Below are 19,343 nucleotides of genomic sequence, written 5' to 3' on the forward strand. Positions count from 1 at the left end.
GAAATAATTTAGACAAGGATCTCCAGGTAAAAGAGTGTTAGGGGGCAGGATAATCCCAAAATGCCTAAATAGCACCCTGAAGTTCATTCTAATTACAGAGGGAAAACTACTTTTAGAATGGAGTGATTCAACGGTCTGTACCTTATCTGTGTGATCAAAGTTAATTTTGCTGATGAACCTGCATTATGTGCTTAAAGCAATGTAGGCTGACTTTATCACCATCACTTATGGAATATTCTGGTGAAACAGGTTCAACTTGATTTCCTGTTTATAGGAGTTTCTGTTTACAAGAAATCCATGTGATGAAAGTACAAATTAGATACCCTGAGTACAATCTGATAAATTCAGATTGGAGAATAATCTGTAAAATAACTTCCTTCATCTTTGAAAGGTGGGAGAAAGGTGATTCCAGATTAGAGATTGGAGATAAACATATATGGAACTTGGTTGGATCTTGGTAAAGGGGGAGAAAAGCCATAAAAGACATTTGGGGAAATTTGAATATGGACTGTGTATTAGATAATAAGAAATTGTTAATTTTCTTAGGTGAGCTAAGGTATTGTGGGCACGTCAGAGGATATCCTTATACTTGTACTTGCTATTCAAAGTGTGGTGGGTGACTGCATAGCATTGCAACACCTGAGAATTTCTTAGAAAAGCAGAACCTTGGGTACTTCCTCTGACCAGCAGAGTCAGAATCTGCCGTGATTCATAGACCATTAAATTTGAGAAGCACTGTGTTAGGACATGCACGCTGAAGTATTTAGAAGTGAAATGTCATGATACCTGTCACTTACTTAAAATATATATATATGGGAGAGGAGGGAGAAAGAGGGAAGGACAGAAAAGCAAATGTGCTAAAATAACAACAACTGTTGAATCTAAGTGGTGGTATATAACTTATTCATTGTTATTCTTTTAACAGTTCTCAGGTTGAATGTCTCATAATAACAACTTGGAAGAGTAGAAGCTAATGTTAACGGCATTCTATTGGACTTGACTAGTCCTTTCCCCAGAAAACATTATTTTTGAAGGCTAAGCACTATATTTAAACCGTAGAAGTTTTCTAGGAAGCTTCTAATTATTCACTCCTAAAACTCTTAATATTTAGTTTTCTCTCTTCTATTAGTAGGAACCTATCTGTGTATGAGGGCTAAGTGGAGCTTTTGTTTTTATTACATGTATCCCCTATCTAAAAGAATGAAACTAGGACACCTCCTAACACCATACACAAAAATAAACTAAAAATGGATTAAAGACTTAAAGGTAAGGCCAGAAACTATAAAGCTCTTAGAGGAAAACATAGGCAGTACACTCCTTGACATAAATCAAAGCAAGATCCTCTGTGACTGACCTCCTAAAGTAATGGAAATAAAAAAAATAAATAAACAAATGGGACCTCATTAAACCTAAAAGCTTTTGCAGAGCAAAGGAAACTATAAACAAGGTGAAAAGACAACCCTCAGAATGGGAGAAAATAATACCAAATGAAATAACTGACGAAGAATTAATCTTCAAAATAAGCAGCTCATGCAGCTCAATACCAGAAAAACAGACAACCCGATCAAAAAGAGAGCAGAAGAGCTAAACAGACATTTCTCAAAAGAGGACTTGCAGATGGCTAATAAACACAGGAAAACATGCTCAATATCTCTCACTATTAGAGAAATACGGATAAAAACTACTCATGAGATCTCATGGCCTGAATGGCCATCATCCAAAAATTAACAAATAATAAATGCTGGAGAGTGTGTGGAGAAAAGGGAACCCTTTTGCATTGTTCGTGGGAATGTAAATTGATATAGCTCAGCATATAACCCAACAATCCCACTACTGAGCATATACTCTGAGAAAACCAGAATTTAAAAAAAGACACATGTACCCCAGGGTTCATTGCAGCCCTATTTACAATAGCTAGGGCATGAGTCAGTGCTAATGAGGTGGATGAACACCTATTACACAGAGTGTAAGTCAGAAAGAGAAAAACAAATATTGTATATTAATGCATAGATATGGAATCTAGAGAGATGGTACTGATGGACCTGTCTGCAGGGCAGCAGTGGAGATGCAGATATAGAAAACAGACTTGTAGACACAGTGGAGAAAGGAGAAGGTGGGACGACGAATTGAGAGAGTAGCATTCAGACATATACATTACCATGTGTAAAAAAGATAGCTAGTGAGACTTGGCTGTGTGATGCAGGGAGCTCAACCCTGAACTCTGTGACAACCTAAAGGGCTGGGAGGTGGGAAGGAGTTTCAGGAGCGGGGGACCTGTGTATAACTATGGCTGATTCATGTTAATGTCTGGCAGGAACCATCATGGTATTGTAAAACAATTATCCTCCAATTAAAAATAAATACAATTTTTAAAAAGCAACCTTTAAAAGGGAATTGTTGAAGTGAAGGACTAGAAGATAACCCGGCTATATGTAATTTTTCTTATTTCAGAGCCTGTTAGACAAAGTAAGTGGGTGCTCACTGTGAGCTGTTAACCCCCATGACCTTTGCTGGTGCTGGCTCTCAGTGATCACTAATGTGTTTTGGACCCTTACGCTGTGTGGAGTATTGACAGGAGACTCGTGAGCAGGATGTATAACGTTTCTGCCCTTATGTCTTTTATAGTCTAGCAGATGGGAAAAATTCTTTTACTTCGTCCTAACTAGCGCATTTTACTTAATCATTATATCACATTTTACTTAAATTATTAACATATGCAAAGTCTTTCGATGTTTTGTGTAAGAACTTGATCATGTCAGCACAAACAGACTGTATAGGGTAATCTTTCGACAAACCCAAATGAGTTGGCAAACTATTATATATAGGATGGATAGATAACAAATTGCTCTGTATAGCAAGTGCATGCCTGCTAAGTCTCTCCTTCAGTCTAGTCCGGCTCTGCAGCCCTGTGGACTGCAGCTCGCCAGGCTCTTCTGTCCATGGGGATTCTCCAGGCAAGAATACTGGAGTGGGTTGCCATGGCCTCCTCCAGGGGATCTTCCTGACCCAGGAATCGAACCAGTATCTCTTAAGTCTCCTGCATTGGCAGGCGAGTTCTTTACTACTAGCACCACCCAAGGTATAGCACAGGGAACTATATTCAGTATCCTGTGATAAACCAGAGTAGAAAAGAATATGAAAAAAAATATGTGTGTATAACTGAGTGACTTTGCTCTATAGCAGAAATTAACACAACATGGTAAATCATCTGTACTTCAGTACATTAAAAAAAGTCAAATGGCCTGGTGTAGGTTTTAAACAAGAATGATGCTTTCGTATTACAATTTAATAGCACATGTAGCTGGGGTTATAATAGAAAAGCTTGTGGGGTTTGATTTTTTTAACTTAAACACTAATCATGCATTATTTTTGGCTTCAGGTGGTCACCCTAACAGCTGACGATAAGACAAGTGTTTCCTTCTCCTCTCTCCGGGGACAGGGTGTCATTTACAATGTCATTGTTCGGGATCCATTTCTAAACACGTCCACGGCTTACGTGCCCACTCACACGTACGCTTGCAGCTTTGAGGCAGAGGAGGGTAATTGTTCCTCCCTTGGTGAGTATGTAGATTTCAACTGTGAACTTTCTTCTTTGGCCTTGAAGAGCTTTATCAACTAGTAAAGAACTTCAGGATATTTACAAGTGCTTTTGTCTCTTTTATTCATTCATGCATTAAGCACATGCCTCCTGAGCACCTGTGTTACTCTGCTCTCTGTTCTAGGCACTGGCATAGAGGAGTGAATAAAATGGGCATAATACTTGCCTTCCTGGAGCCTGCATTTTAGTGGTGGGGGGAACGAGGCAGACAAAAGAGATGTGTAAAATACACAGTACCTAAGATAAGTGATGAGGGCTAAGGAGCAAGAATTAACCAGTGAGGAGATAACCAGTGAGGGCGAGAGAATTTGAGAAACTAGCTAGGGAAGTCCTTGCTGAACTGGTAGCATTAGGGTGGAGACCCATGGCAAGGCAAGGAGCCATGCCCGTGTCTGCGGTGGGGAGTGGGTTGCCAGGCCGAGGAGACAGCCAGCGCAGAGCCCTCAACTGGGAGCCTGCTGGTGTAGCTGCAGGAGCAGGCAGCCTTGGAGGTCCTCCTTTGAGCTACAGCTTTTATTCCGAGTGCAATGAAAAGGCATTGGAGGGCCTGAGCAAATAATACTATGATCGGTCTCATATTTTAATGGGATCACTCTGGTGCTTTTCTTGAGAAAAATCAGGGGCAAGAGCAGAAATAGGGGGATTGATGAGGAGGCAGTCATAGTGTCTAGGAGAGAGAGGACAGTGGCACTCGGGGTGTTGTAACATCATTGTGTGTGTGTGTATTTAGCATTTTATTCTGAAACAGTTCCACAGAAAAGATGTAAAAATAATTCAAAGAATTCTGTATAATCTTCACCAACATTCCTCAAATGTTAGTTAACATGTTTGCTGTTTGCTTTTCATTCTTTATCTAGACATACACGCATATCTACATTTCTTCCCCCTGAAGCATTTGAGAGTAAGTTGCAGACATAAAGACCCTTTTGCCCTAAAATATTTCTGTTCATTTCCTTATATAGCCATAGTGACGATGTCAAATCACAAAATGAACACTGATATACTACTGTTACTTAATCTATAGATGTTATCAAATTTCATTGTTTGTTCCACTAATGTCCTTCATACCCAAAGGAAAAAATTTTTTTCTGGTCTGGGGTCCACTTCGGTATCACGTGGTGCTTTATCTTCTTCAATCTGGAATGATTTCTTAGTCTGTCTTTGTCTTTCAAAAAACTACCTTTTTGAAGCATACAAGTTAGTATTTATTTTGTAGAAAGTCCTCAGTTTGGGTTTATCTGACATTTCCTCCTAACTTCAGATGATGCGTTTTTGGCAGGAATACAAAAGAAGTGATGGAGTGTCATTCTCTGCAGACACCTGATGTCTGTTTGTTCCATTCCTGGTGGTCATAATCCTGAGTACTTGGTTAGGGGTGTCTGCCAGGTTTCTCCACTGACAAGTAACTATTTTTCCCTTTAAATATCTTTTGGAGAGATACTTTGAATACAGGCAAATATCCACTTCTCAAACTCTTCACTTGCTGGCTGGAGGATCCAGTGAACTTCCCTGAAATCCTTCCAGCGGGTTTGCCAAATGGCAATTTGCTCTATTTATCATTTCTTTCATGTTTATAGCTGTAGGAAAGGAGGGGGTCTCGGGACTGAGCTGATGGGCCAGCTAAGAAAGAGACTGGAAAAGGACCTTTGGATTTAGCAACAACTAGAAGCTACTGGTGTCCTTGGGAGCGTTTCAGAGGAGCCTGATTGGAGTATGTTCAAGAACAAATAGGAGGAAAGAAATTGGAAAAAGAGTGTGAAAAGCTCTTTCAAGGAGTTTTCTATAAAGAATAAAGTCTGTTGGTTGTGGGAATTCCCTGGTGGCCCAGTGGCTAGGACTCAGCCCTTTCACTGCCGTGGCCTGAGTTCAGTCCCTGGTTGGGGAACTAAGATCCCACAAGCTGCACAGTGTGGCCAAAAAATAAATAAGTAAATAAAGCCTGTTGGTTGTGTTCAAGCAGGGATTAATTTTTGCTCTTCTCTGCTAGAGCTGTGTCCCACCCAGTCATCCAGTGCCACATGCGAGAGCCTTGAGAGGTACAGTGCAAGAAACCAGGCAGATATAAGTTCTGTGATTTGACAGCTAGGCTAGATCTTTTTGGGTTTTTCTGTTCCTTTTCCCCTGAACTCTTTGCACCAGGGCCCTCCTGATCAGAGCACTCTGGGCCCTGTCTTTCCACGTTAGGTGGAAGAGAGGGAAGGGTCCCATCTGATTTTTCCTTCAACTCAGGGTGGAACCCTCTCGGTCATGTGGGTTCTATCACTTTCCTTTTCAAGCTCGATGCACACTAAGATGACCTTCCTGAGCTTGAAGTAAGGAGGATGTATCCACGTTACCTCATTTAAAAAAAAAAAATTTATTGGCATATAGTTGCTTTACAGTGTTGTGTTATTTTCTGCTGTAGAGCAAAGTGAATCAACCATACATATATACATGGATCTCCTCTTTTTTGCCATTTCATTAAAACCTTTGCCTATGTCATTACCTATAGCGATGCTGTGATGACTGAAAACACTGTAAACGTTGGCTCTCCTCCATCCTCCCATCCCACTCGCTATTATACCTCTCAGTTCTCCTTATGAAACCTTGTCTCCTCTCTGATTTGCTTATATGTTTGACTTTCTCTCTCTTTCCTTCCTGGTATTGTGATCGGAGATTCTTAGTTCCCCTCTGCTGTCTAATGTCCTGGAGGAACATATCTAAACTGGGTCAGTTTTTATTGGGCTGCTTGCTGTCTCTGGTGATTGTACTTGTTGGAAACTTCCGCTAGATTTTCACTTGAAAAAAATTATCCCACTAAAGAATGCATGTTTTTGTTATAATGATTGAATCGTAGAGCAGCAGTCAATCACAGGGCAGGAGGAGAAGGGGGTGACAGAGGATTAGATGGTTGGATGGCATCACCAAATCAATGGACATAAGTTTGAGCAAGCTTCAGGAGATGGTGAAGGACAGGGAAGCTTGGTGTGCCGTAATCAGTGGGGTTGCAAGGAGTCGGACATGACTTAGTAACTGAACAACAACAAATAGGTCTGAAATAAGCAGAATGTGGCAGTAACTCTCATTTCATCTTTCCTTTCATCTCTTCATTTGCAGAGAAATTGCTATTTAGGTATATTTTATGCCCTGCAAGTTCTGGCCTTCTATCTTGAGTTCTTTATCTAAATGTAGGTCTTCATGGTATCCACTGGAATGCTTGAGTATTTTATGTGTTTTGACTTGTAGTTGGTTTGTAATACCTCACATAAGTTTGTGTAGGTGCTGTGTTTTTATTTGTAGTTCAGGAATTATTTTCTTGTGTTTATCTCAGAGGATTCATGATGATGGTGAATTTAGTGGGCCTATTTTCCCCTTCAGTAGGATTTATCTTTTGGATTCTAGTTTTTGGATTTAAGTTTGCACTGCTTGAGGATCACAGGATTCGATTCTTCTGCTTCAGGGAGCACATTGTGCTTTATCATTAGTTATTAAGCTATATTTTTATGCAGAGCAACATGCATAATTGATAAGATTGGTAGTGACTTGTTCACGGGTGGCTTGTAGAATAATACATGTTCTTTTATTTCAATGTGGTTTTTGGTTAACTAACCTAACTTCGTTTGTTAGGGAAGACTTCAGTGAACTTCCATATACCATTATCCAGCCTTAACAATTTTGATTCATGGCTGTTATCTTGTTTCAGTTGTACACCCACCATGTCTCTGCCCCTCCACCCTCCTTTATCACTGGATTTATTTAGAGCAGGTACCTGATGGTCATTTTGCTTATGGAATTTTGGTATGTATATCTTAAAGAAAAGGGCTATTAAAAATAAATAGCCACAGTAGCATTAATACAAGTTTCAGTGAAAAATATTGAAGATAATTCCTTAATGGCATCAAATTAACAGCCAGTGTTTACATTTTCCCAGTCTTGTTTTTCACAGTTCATGTGTGTGAGTCAGGTTTCACATGAGGTCTGTACATTACATGCAGTTGGTATGTCTTAAATTCCCTTGACACCACAGTTCTCCCTCCCCACTCTCTCCTGTTTTTTTCTTCTAGTTTCCTTTTGAAGAAACAGAATTATTTGTTTTAGGCACACTCTCTTTTCTTCTCTTTTCCACCATTCCCTCCCCCAAAGGTGTCGCAGGTAGAATTACAGACCCTTATCAGGAAGCAGCGTTGTCTGATTTCTCTTTCTGTAGGACCTGCAGCCATTGGTATTCATCACCCACATAAAGTCACTAGGGGTGGCAAGAATGTTTCTAAAATAACTTATATACCTGTGGAATAAGTTATTACTTCATTCTACTTGTTTTTCATGAAGCTTTTGTTCTGTATTAAATAGATATAACATATCAAATTGGATGTATTATCCACTTAATTTTTACTCTTTTTAGGAAGAGTATCTACCAAAGTCTTCTTCACTCTTTTTGCCCTGCTTGGCCTCTTCATCTGTTTCTTTGGACACAGATTCTGGAAAACAGGTATTTTGTCTAAAATAGTTGCTACTTACATGCCTCGTGTTTTGTTTTTTTTTTTTCCTGAAATGCTGCTGGGGAGTTTATGATCTGTAAGGAGAGTAAGCAACTTATTATCTCCACTATTTCATTGATTTGTAGCTGGGGTCTTTTAGTAAACATTTTACTGAATTACAGTACATTTTTAATTTTTTCTCTTTTCTCCACTAGGGAGTACAAACTCCTCTTATTAAGCAGGGTATAAAGTTTGATCTGTGCATCCACCTTTATCAATTGCTAGAATGACTAGTTGACCAAAGATTACCAGTTAGAAATCAGAATGTCTGTGTACAAAATATATGTGGATTTTGGTGATGGTGATGGACGTGGTTTTGCACAAATCAGGCTGCAAATCAGTGAGGTTGAAATGTCTGCACAACCCTGGGAGGTTTAAACAGCAAATGGGAACGCCACGATCTGCTCAGTGAAACCCAGTGAAGGGAGGAGAATATGAAATGTGCTTGTTAAATTGACTTGAATTCTTTGGATTACCTTTTATATAACTAACATTTGCGTGAGTGCTTAGTCACTCAGTCGTGTCCAACTCTTTGCAACCCCATGGACTGTAGCCCACCAGGCTTCTCTGTCCATGGGATTTCCAGGCAAGAGCACTGGATCACGTTGCCATTTCCTCCTCCAGGGGGTCTTAACTCTCCTGTGTTTCCTGCATTGCAGATGGATTCTTTACCCATGGAGCCTAATGTTTGTAGTTACTGGGGAAAAAAAAAAAAATGAATCCTTCATGTAATTCATTAACAGGGGATATAATGGTATTACAAGGGGAGAGTGAATGTAATCCTGATCTTAGGAAACTGTTTCAACTGATAAATTGTTTGAAACAGCAACTCCTTTCCTTCCATTGCTACCTTTTTTATCTTGATTAAGAAGAGAGTATTGTGAAGAATATTTAATTGCTCAAAATGTAGAATGATCCTATAGTACAGAATTTAATTGTTAAGCTGTATGTAGAGTTTAAAAGATAAGGAAATGACAATCCACTCCAGTACTAATGCCTGGAAAATCCCATGGACAGAGAAGCCTGGTAGGCTGCAGTCCATGGGGTCGGGAAGAGTTGGACACGACTGAGCGACTTCACTCACTCACTCACTAGGTTTTTATGGTTAAAGACAGTAGTCAATGTTCATATTAAACGAGAGGATGAATTAAAAGAAGACATAAAAGTCACATTTTGCTTTGGAATAAATTTTTTTAATCTTTCAAATCCTATTTTTGCTCATGTAATGAAGGGCTCCCAGGTGGCGCTTCCACCTGCCGATGCAGAAGACGCAAGAGATGTGGGTTTGATGCCTGGGTTGGGAAGATCCCCTGCGGTAGGAAATGGCACCCCACTCCAGTATTCTTGCTTGGAAAATTTCATGGGCAGAGGAGTCTGGCAGGCTGCAGTCCATGGAGCCACAAAGAGTAGGACATGGTTGAGTGACTGAGCACAATGAACTGAAATCTAGTGTGTAATTTCAGATCAGACACAATAACAAAAGTACTATTTCTGTTTTAAATTGGAACTATAAATATACCAAACCAAGCTATGAAATTAACAATTAACTGATCAATTGAAACTGACCTATATACAAAAAATGTATCCAATAGTTAATACTTTAATTTGTACCCATTTAATAAGAATATTTACTCCCAATGATGTCTGAATTTTTCCTGCCTTTTAGATACTTATTTCTTTTCTTTGAATGCCCTCATGTATACATTCTGGGAACTGAAGAATGTGTTTGTAGATTAGACATTTAAATTGCATTTACTAACCATAGCTTTTTTTTTTTTTTTCTTTCTTGGTGGTCTGCTACTAGAACTATTCTTTATAGGCTTTATCTTCGTGGGATTCTTCTTTTATATACTGATTACAAGACTGACACCTATTAAGTATGATGGTAAGTGAACATAATATAGTTTGATGGAGGTTCAAAGAGCAAGGTGCTGTGTTTGCATCCCTTGTATAGGTTAACCAGTACTGAGCGTGCTATCCTCTTATGTGTGTAAAATAACTGGCCACCTATGCTCTACACATCTTTTCTGAACTACTCCTTCAAACCTTCTCTCCGAGGTTTTTAATCTGCATGGAGAAGTCCTTGGTACTCAGGGAAATGAAGGGCCATGTGGATTATAAGCCTGTGTTCCAGCTATGTGGTATATTGACAATATGACATTTACAACAGAGTGTTAGGATTTTCTTTACCTCAGAACAAACACAAGCCTCCTTCCTTGTCATGTTGAACAGAATCCTTGTCACCCCTTCTTCCACAGTCCCAGATAGAGGTTGTACCCAACCATGCCTATCACTCATCCTCAGAGGCTTAGCTCCCCAGCTGGTTTCCAGTCTCAGACCCTCCCTAGAGAGGGCCTTTCCACGCTGTTTTCATGGCACTGCTGATGCACCCTTGGTGCCCGACTCAGAGAAAGGGTAGTCTAGGCTGGCTTTGGTAACGTTAGCGTGTCTGAGCATGCATCTGAGAAGCTCTGATTTAACTGTCCATCCGCTCCCCTTGTGCAGTCCGCCTGATTGTGACAGCCGTCGCCGGAAGCATCGGTGGAATTTTCTTGGTAGCTGCTTGGTGGCGATTTGGAGTCCTCACGCTCTGCATGCTGTGTGTCGGACTGGTGCTGGGCTTCCTCGTCGCGTCAGTGGTTTTCTTCACTCCCCTGGGTAGGAGATCCATTACTCATGTTATGTGTGTGCAGTTCATTTGTCAGACTTTATTTCACCTTTCCAGGACACGTCCCCCCCCACCGCACCCCTTGTCAGGGATTTGGGGCCTCTCCTGAGAGTTCTGGAAACTTGCACTGATAATGCGCCACTTTAGGGAAAACCAGTACCAATAAGAATCCCCCTTTCCTCAAAGGCGCCCTATGTAGATGAATTCTGGAACATCTTCAGAGGTTGCCTTGGACCTACGTGTCATAGGGGTCTGTGTGTATTTCTGTTGGTTGAAATTAATGGAGGTAAAGGGAATTCTTTATATATGGCAGAACAGTGGTTTTCAGTTTTTAAAACCCTGCAACTGTTTCTTCAAGTGAGTTTTAAGCAGAAGCCTGGTACAACCCACAGATAAATTGGCACTACTCTGATGGCAGCTGAGCCAGGGAGCCTGGTGCTCTGTTGCCAGTCTTCTCTTGTACCACTAACCCCTGCTCCCACTCCCTGCAAGCCCTGAGTGTTCCTGAGGTACCTACTTATAGTCATCCTAGCCAGTAACACAGGGATGGTTTGGGGGGTTTTAAATTATTCAGTTTCTATCCATTTAAAAAATCTAGGTAATGTGTAAGTTAACTCAAAAGGGAGGAAAGATTTTCCTTTTAACCTTCTAGGTTCTTTGGCTGCTCTAATAATTCAGTTGACATAGGACAGATTACTAGGAGAAAACCAAATTTAATTCTGTAGCACTGGAGTCGAATAAAAATAGAAGACTCAAAGGCAGTCAGGCAGTTGAGGCTTCTCTGCCATCCTGAGCTAAGAATTCAGATGGAGTCTGAGGCTTCAGAGAGGTGGAGGGCACTTCACAGGAACATAAGAAGGGTAGGTGTTTGGTAACCAGGTGTCTGCCATTGCAGATAGAAAGCTGTCTCTGGTAATTGCTTTCATTCTGGGCCAGGCCTGTGATCTACATTCTTTTAGGCAGTAAAGGGAGAGAAAAGTTTCCCCCAAATCTGCTGGGTCTTGATTGCCTTCAGCTCAAAATAATCCACATGCCAAAGGGGCCCATTCTGGGGTGCCTGTTCTGCTGCCCTTCACTCTGTAGTTGTATGATAACTTACATTTCTTCAGTGGTGAAAATCCTCCTGCCAGTGCAGGAGAGACAAGAGAAGTCAATTCAGCGCCTGGGTCAGGAAGATCCCTGGGAGAAGGAAATGGCAACCCACTCCAGTATTCCTGCCTGGAGAATCCCACGGACAGAGGAGCCTGGTGGGCTACAGTTGATGGGGTCACAAAAGCCAGGCACAGCTGAGCGCACACACACTATACATAAAATAGATAAATAACAAGGACTTACTGTATAGCACAGGGAACTATATTCAGTATTTTGTAATAAGCTATAATGGAAGATACTTCAAAAAAGAAGTGTGTGTGTGTGTGTGTGTGTGTGTGTGTGAGTGGGTGGGTAGGTGTATAGCTGAATCAGTTTGCTGTACCCCAGAAACTAACACGGCATTATTAATTAATTATATTTCAAGAAAAAATAAAATTTTTAAAAAGGGTGTCTATGGCCAGAAGTACTCTACTAGGTTATTTTTTACTTCTGATAATGTTTAGTTCTTTTATTAAAATTTTTTAGATCAGAAAGAATTGGTGAACTGTGTATTTACTGACGATTCCAAGGCCCTTTGCTCTGATTTTAGCAAACCTATAGCCAAGTTCATTCCAGGCCCCCTTACAGGTAGCTCTTTATCTACCTGCAAAGTAGCATTGTTTAGATTCGGCTAAATCACAGACTCTCAGGGATGTTTATTGAAAATGCAGATTCAGAACTCTACTCTAGAAGTGCTAAACCAAATACTATTTGATGAGCTTCCTTTTTGTTAGTCTTTAGAAGATGGAGGGATGGTGGATTAGAACCTTTTGTAGTTAATATGTTGAACTCTCTTATTTTTAGTAGTTAATGTATGAACTATCTCATCCCTCAAGGACATTTAGGGTAAGTGTGACCTTAATTAGAGTGGGTACAAACTCATATTTCTAAGCACTAAAATTTGGAAAAGATTTGGTTGACTTCTAGATTTAATGAAATTACTGTTTTTCACTTTATTATGTGTCTTCTGAGTGGGTCCTGGCATCATAACTACTATTGTTAATCTCTTGTATTCCTTTTTTTAAAGTCACATGTGCATGTTGTGAAGGATAGCATTGGTGAACTGGAGATATGATCCATCCATTCACCTCACTGAAGCATGGTGCAGTTTGCTTTCTGAGAATATGGGGTCTCCAGGTCAGAGCCCCTCACTATGGACCTCCAACTCTTTCAGGATACGTGGGTCTCAAGATACAGGGACGTCTCCATTTGGACTGAGGGATGGTGCCAGTGTCAGTATTAAATAATTGTCAGATTTACATTTTTGTTATTTAAACATAATTTATAATAGAAGTGCTAATATATCCATCCTGGGTCACCCCAAGGTGCACTACACTTTAGAGAAGGGTTTAGTAGGATGGATTAGCTCACATCTTAGCTAAATGATTAGCTCACAGCTTTCCTGATGCCTGAGAAAAAGTCACATCTTCCAGTGTACAGTGGGTAAACAGGAAACGCACTGATGGTCAAAATCGACTAAACAGAATTTGCTTCTTATACGGGATTTCATATATCATATGATCACTCTGAATGCCATTTATATTTTTTACTTCACAGTACAAAATCAGGGAATTATAGAAATTTATAGCTAGAAGGGATGATTTGAAGCTTGGAGATAAAGTGGTTCAACCTTTTCATTTTAAGGATCAGGAAACAGGCCCAGCATCACAGCTGGCGAATGATAGAGCTTGGGCTAGTCCAGCCTCTTCTGAGTTATCCTGTAATAAATGCAGAGCATTACCTGCTTGATTTTTCCTCCTACCCCTCTACTTTCTTAGGACACATCCTTCAAAGAGGATTGTATTGATAGTTAAGTGAAAAGAAATCAATTCATTTCATAGTGCCTGTTTGTTACTTTAAACCTTCAGAGTATGTCTATGTTCACATGTTGAGAAAATGAAATTCCAGTTGGCAAACCTGTTGTTTACTCCTGATTTCTTTCTGCTTTTCCAGGAAACCTAAAGATTTTCCGTGTCGACGCAGTATTCTGGGTGACCTTCTCTTGTATAGCCATTTTCATTCCAGTGGTTTTCATGGGCTGCTTAAGAATAGTAAGTGTTTCATCAGGTCAGGATTCACCCTATTTTCCTGGGCCTTCCTTTGTTCACTTATTGCATCATTTTGCATTTCTTTTCCCTAGAGACAGCTGTCTGTCTGTATCAGATGATTGATTTTGAATAGCCTTGTTACTGTGAAAGCAAGGAAAGTTCTCGTTACAATGGTCACATTATTTTTTCCAATAAGTGGTGCAGGTCATCACACTTCTAACAGCAGGAGCAGAGAAGGTAGGGCTTATGGTGATGCAGCCACTTGATGGATTGTTCATTTCTGCTGTCTCTCCAGGAGATTCTTCATCTACTTAGAATTTATTATTGAAGTAATTTCAGCAGGAAGACCTTTTCTATGACGAGGGACACTGTGTTTTATGAACCATAGTTGTTGAAAAGTTTTTTTCAGTTTATCTTCTTTTTTCCATAATTTTTAAAATTTATTTTCCAGCCAAAATAAATTTTAAAAAGCACTGGGTCTTCATTGCTGCAAGTGAGCTTTCTCTAGTTGTGGTGAGCAGGGACTTCTTGTTGCAGCGTGCAGGCTTCTCATTGCGGTGGCTGCTCTTGTTGCTGAGCACAGGCTCTCAGACGCTCAGGCTTCGGTAGCTGTGGCGTGTGGGCTCAGGAGTTGAGGTTTCCAGGCTCTAGAGCACAGGCTCTGTAGTTATGGTGCACAGGCTTGGTCGCTCCAAGGTATATGGGATCGTCTCGAATCTGGGATTGAACCTGTGTCTCCTGCCTTGGCAAGTGGATTCTTTACCACTGAGCCACCAAGAAAGCCCCTAGTTTATCTTTTCAGGTAACCTTTATTCAGTTCTAAGATTTGGTCCCTTTTCATATGCCCTGAAGGAGCAGGAGTGATTCCTGGCTCCTCAGGGTTGAGGCCAGTGATGAAAGCTATAAAAACTATTATTGTTCTACCAGAGGTGATGCCTAAACACTTCTGCTTTTCCACAGCTGAACATACTGAGCTGTGGATTCGTTGGCTCCTATTTGGTGGTCTTGGCCGTGGACAGTTACCTGTACACAAGCCTTTCTTACATCACTTTGAACATACTCAGGAGAGCACTCCATGTGGATTTCCGCAGAGCTTTCGTGAATGTGCCTTTTCAAACGAACGGTAAGACTCGAAATCCAAGAACCAAGTGATGGTCAGGTAGGAATATTGGCTTACCTGTGCTAACAAGAGCTCTTCTAACCAGATTGAAAGAAGGTTAACGGGCCATAAGGAGGAAATTCACACCATGCAGATGGTATTAGAGCCCTGTGTTAATGATTACTTATGATCACAGGAGCAAAGAATTTAAATTTGTAAGGTGGCTGAAATTCATACTTCTAAAAATCTAATAAATGAACTTATTAAGAAATTTCTAAACCAGGATTACTAAGGTTTATCTAGTCATTCCCGGTTATCAGAAAAATGCTGAGAATAAAGCTGTTTGGCACCTTATGAGTTGAGGGTAGGGTGAGGGGTGAGAAGGACAACCTGATTTTTTAAGTTATTCCCTTTTTTCCTTCCTATGAAGAAGCACATAATTTGCTAATAAAAAGAGAAAGTGGTTTTCAATCAGTAGTTGTGTTTTTCCTCAATTGTAAGAGTCAACCCATTAAAGATTTTCCATTAAGTTTTTGAAGGAGAAAAATGATTACTAAATCAAATGTTCACAAAGATTGCAAGGTATGTTGGTTTCAGAATGTTAAAATAGGGAGGATGGTAAAGCAAGACTTAGAATTAAAGTTATAGAAGCATGATTGAAATTGTTATGAATATTTAAGGTCAGCTTTTTCCCTCTGCTCTCCTGAACCTGCCCTCATTGTTTAAGAGGTTGATGGTAGAGACCTTGAAATCCACGTGTCGTAGAAGTGGATTTTACTGAAAGCTCAGTACAATTTGTTGAATCTCTTCATGCATTTCTATATCTACTCTATATGAGTGGGGTGGGGTCCCATACAGGATGGAAAGCGGAAAGAAGAGCATGGTGGTCTCTGATGTTCCACGTTGTATGTCTGTGAGATCACTACCTTTCCTCTCCACTCTGGAAAAACACAACAAACAACTCTGCCTTTGAGTACTATCCCTGTAGTCATAAAATACTGGAATGCCAAGGCTCCAAACAACTGATTCCTCTATAACTCTGGACTTTCAAATGCCTGTAGTAGGAAATTCCTATCTTGAAATGTAAAACCATAGTTTCCTTGCTTATTCCCTGGCTTGTAAGTGAGGAAGCACACATATATTTGGACATACTCACCATAAAGTGTAGTATTTAACTGAGAAAAGACAATACAGATTGAGGCTATAAAATGTCTTAACATCTAGAGACCAGTTTTAAAATACAAGAGTTCAGACTGTGCTTTCTACTGTTCTGTAGACTTTATTGTCCTGGCAGTATGGGGGATGCTGGCTGTAAGTGGAATTACGCTACAGATTCGAAGAGAAAGAGGGCAGCCATTTTTCCCTCCCCACCCATACAAATTATGGAAGCGAGAGCGTGAGCGGAGAGTGACGAACATTCTGGACCCCAGCCACCACATCCCTCCACTAAGAGAGCGACTCTTCAGCCGATTAGCCCAGATCAAAGGGCTCTTCCAGAGGGAACAGCCAGCGGGAGAGAGAACGCCCCTGCTTCTGTAGATGCCAGAATGCTTGGTCAGGGCAATATAGATGTACAACCCAGGTACCATCTCAGGTTCGGTGATGCTGCCTGGCTGCTTCAGCAATCTCTGGGGCAAGTCTGCTAAGAAACCGGCTCTGCATCTGTGCTTTGTACAGTACTGTGGTCTCTTTATTGAAAGAGGGTAAGGACATGCCTGGGAGATGACAATAATTCTAAGTGAGAGTGAGAAAGGTGGTCATAATGGTGGTGGTAAGGAGGTTTTTCTTTATTACCAAATGCTTAAGAAATTACATTTTTGATTTATAGGTTATGTGTCAACTTACTCCATTAAGTAGATACACTTTTTAAAAAATTAAAAATTAATTGTTGTTCTGTAAAGCCATGGTGGGTTTTTTGTCTTCTGCTTTTTTTTTTTTTTTTTTGTAACTTCTTGAACAATTCTCTCACCTAAGTCTGTCTAAACTTGGGGACCAGGGCACGGAGGGCAGTTTTATTTAAATAAATTTTTATTTGCCACTGTGTTTGTAGTTTTGGGGATTTGGTATCACACCTTTGAACTTCAGAGTACAAAGTGGGGAGAACTAACTTATTTTCTGACTACAAGCAATCTGATTACTTAGTTGCACATAAATATCATATATTATCAAAAATTACCCTTTTGTTTATCTTTGTGATAAAATACATATTTACCCTATCGATCATTTTTAAGTATATATATAGTTCAGTTGGTACTCCTCATCTTTGCCTTTTATTGCTTAAAATAGTAATTGAAATAGCTGAACTATTTCAATCATTTGAAAAGAGGTCAATTTATGTAGATAATAAAGTTCTTATATGGATGACTTATTTATATTCCAGATAAAAAATGACTTTTTTTCCTTTCAAAACCTTTTAAAATAGTTTTGACAGCCGATTTCTAGTTTAAACTGCATTCAATGACATATAAGTTGTTTTATTTTGGGGAGATAAATTGGCCCCTAGCTTCATCTATAGTCCCATTAATAAAGAAACCTTTAAAATATTTGCGTTTTGTAGTTCTTTCTGCTAAATTAGTTATTAGAGCATTGGTACAACTTCAAAAATATCAGTATGAAGTCTTTGTCCTATCTGTGTTGTAAATTTGGTGAGGAGAGAGAAAGGATTTAGGTGTTGAATAAAGCTGCTTTCAATGAGGGCCCTGGATTCTGTAAGAAGAGTCCCTTCAGTTCTGACTTTGTTGCACCGCAGGAAAGCACCCAGATGCCCTGGGCCGCATCCTTGCTCCTTGTGGCCTTCTAACAACTGTCAGAGTCTCTGCCAGGGTTCTACCTTGTATCTGAAGCTAGTGACTGAGATGCCTGAGTAGCTGTGAGGTTGGTTATGGTTGCCCTACTCCTATTTGTGAGTTAACCACTATTTAAACGATGCTGCTTTTACAGGTTTTTCAATATACAATAGGTTTTTGATGCTTCCGGTAACTGGAGACTTTTCAGCTTTGCTCTTAAAAGTGTCATGGAAAGGCTGAGACAAAATGAAAAAAAATGTATAATAATGTCTTGAATTGAAAAGTTGAAATTACACAGGTGTTTGTTTGCTATGTATTTTGTAATCTTCACTGTTTATATAACTTCAAAAAACACTCGAACATGAAGGAAAAAAATGTGGGCTTTTTTTTATGATTCTGTAGAACCATAGAGATTCTGTATTCTGCTATATCATAAATTCTAACAAAGTGACATGGAATATTTGTGTTTTTTTTCTATACATCAAAATGTCTGCCAGTAAAGATTATAAAGACAAAACATACTTTCTTGGAGGGGGGAGACAAATTGTTTAAAATTTTTCATGATAATTTGTGAGAAATAAGCCAGTTTGTTTAATTTTTTAATAATAAGTACCTATTTTGAAACAAATGCAAAAAAGTCTCATTATTATAAAATTCTTATAAAATTTTTATCATCTGTATTTGTACAAAAGTAATAAGACATGAGGACAGTTTCATAGCTATAAACAAAAGTATTTAACTTGGGCGAATAATTCTTCATTTCAGAAAATCAGTTTAACAGCAACAGAATCACAGACTTAGAAAACAAATTTATGGTTGTAGGACAGTGTTGGGGGTAGTGGGTAGGAAGGTTGAAGCGGAGGTATAGTTAGGGAGTTTGAGATATACATGTACCCAGTGCAATATTTAAAATGGATAACTGGCAAGGACCTACTTTATAGCACAGGCAACTCTGCTCAACATTACATAACAACCTAATTGGGATAAGAATTTGAAAAAGGAGACATGTATATGTTAAAAAAAATCAGTTTAAGCATAAATGGAATGATAGGAAATCTGGGGTAATGTGTTAAAGGTTATATCCTTTATTAGAAGGAAAGCTGTTGTCTTTAACGCATTAGTTTGTGTTGGTGTATTAGCACTTTAGTTGGGTCAAACAGAAAAATAATAATGTTGTCAGAAACTTGTTTCTACCAGTTAAATGTTTTAGTTCTGATTAACCTATTATGGATTAGCTATTAGGTTGCCAAACCACAGCAGCTAACCAGTGCTATAAACCTGTTGAGTTCTATATAAAGTGGGATAGAAAACTGATTCTAACAAAGAAATTGCTACAATGTTTGAGCAGGAATGGACTTTAGATACAATAATATCTGATCTTAACATGTAATCATGTTATTTTGTACTTGAGGAAATTCTTAAGGAGTAAATTATATAAAGTCACAGTTATCAAATAATAGTGCCCAAACCAGAACTTGAGAACTCCCTATCCAAAT

At 39.4% G+C, this 19,343-nt stretch overlaps 1 protein-coding gene across 1 annotated transcript in view; it reads left to right on the top strand.

The window, feature by feature from the left end:
• TM7SF3 (transmembrane 7 superfamily member 3) overlaps positions 1-18,298 on the top strand; it is a 42,236-nt gene extending 23,938 nt beyond the window's left edge. The window contains exons 6-12 of the mRNA XM_004006767.5: positions 3,380-3,557; positions 7,980-8,066; positions 9,920-10,000; positions 10,621-10,773; positions 13,868-13,965; positions 14,923-15,085; positions 16,338-18,298. Coding sequence (XP_004006816.4) covers positions 3,380-3,557; positions 7,980-8,066; positions 9,920-10,000; positions 10,621-10,773; positions 13,868-13,965; positions 14,923-15,085; positions 16,338-16,600 — 1,023 coding nt within the window. The 3' untranslated portion in view covers positions 16,601-18,298. The remainder of the gene's footprint in view (positions 1-3,379; positions 3,558-7,979; positions 8,067-9,919; positions 10,001-10,620; positions 10,774-13,867; positions 13,966-14,922; positions 15,086-16,337) is intronic.
• Positions 18,299-19,343: the final 1,045 nt, after the last annotated feature.

Source organism: Ovis aries, chromosome 3 (genome assembly GCF_016772045.2).
Source record: "Ovis aries strain OAR_USU_Benz2616 breed Rambouillet chromosome 3, ARS-UI_Ramb_v3.0, whole genome shotgun sequence".
Classification (NCBI taxonomy): Eukaryota; Metazoa; Chordata; class Mammalia; order Artiodactyla; family Bovidae; genus Ovis; species Ovis aries.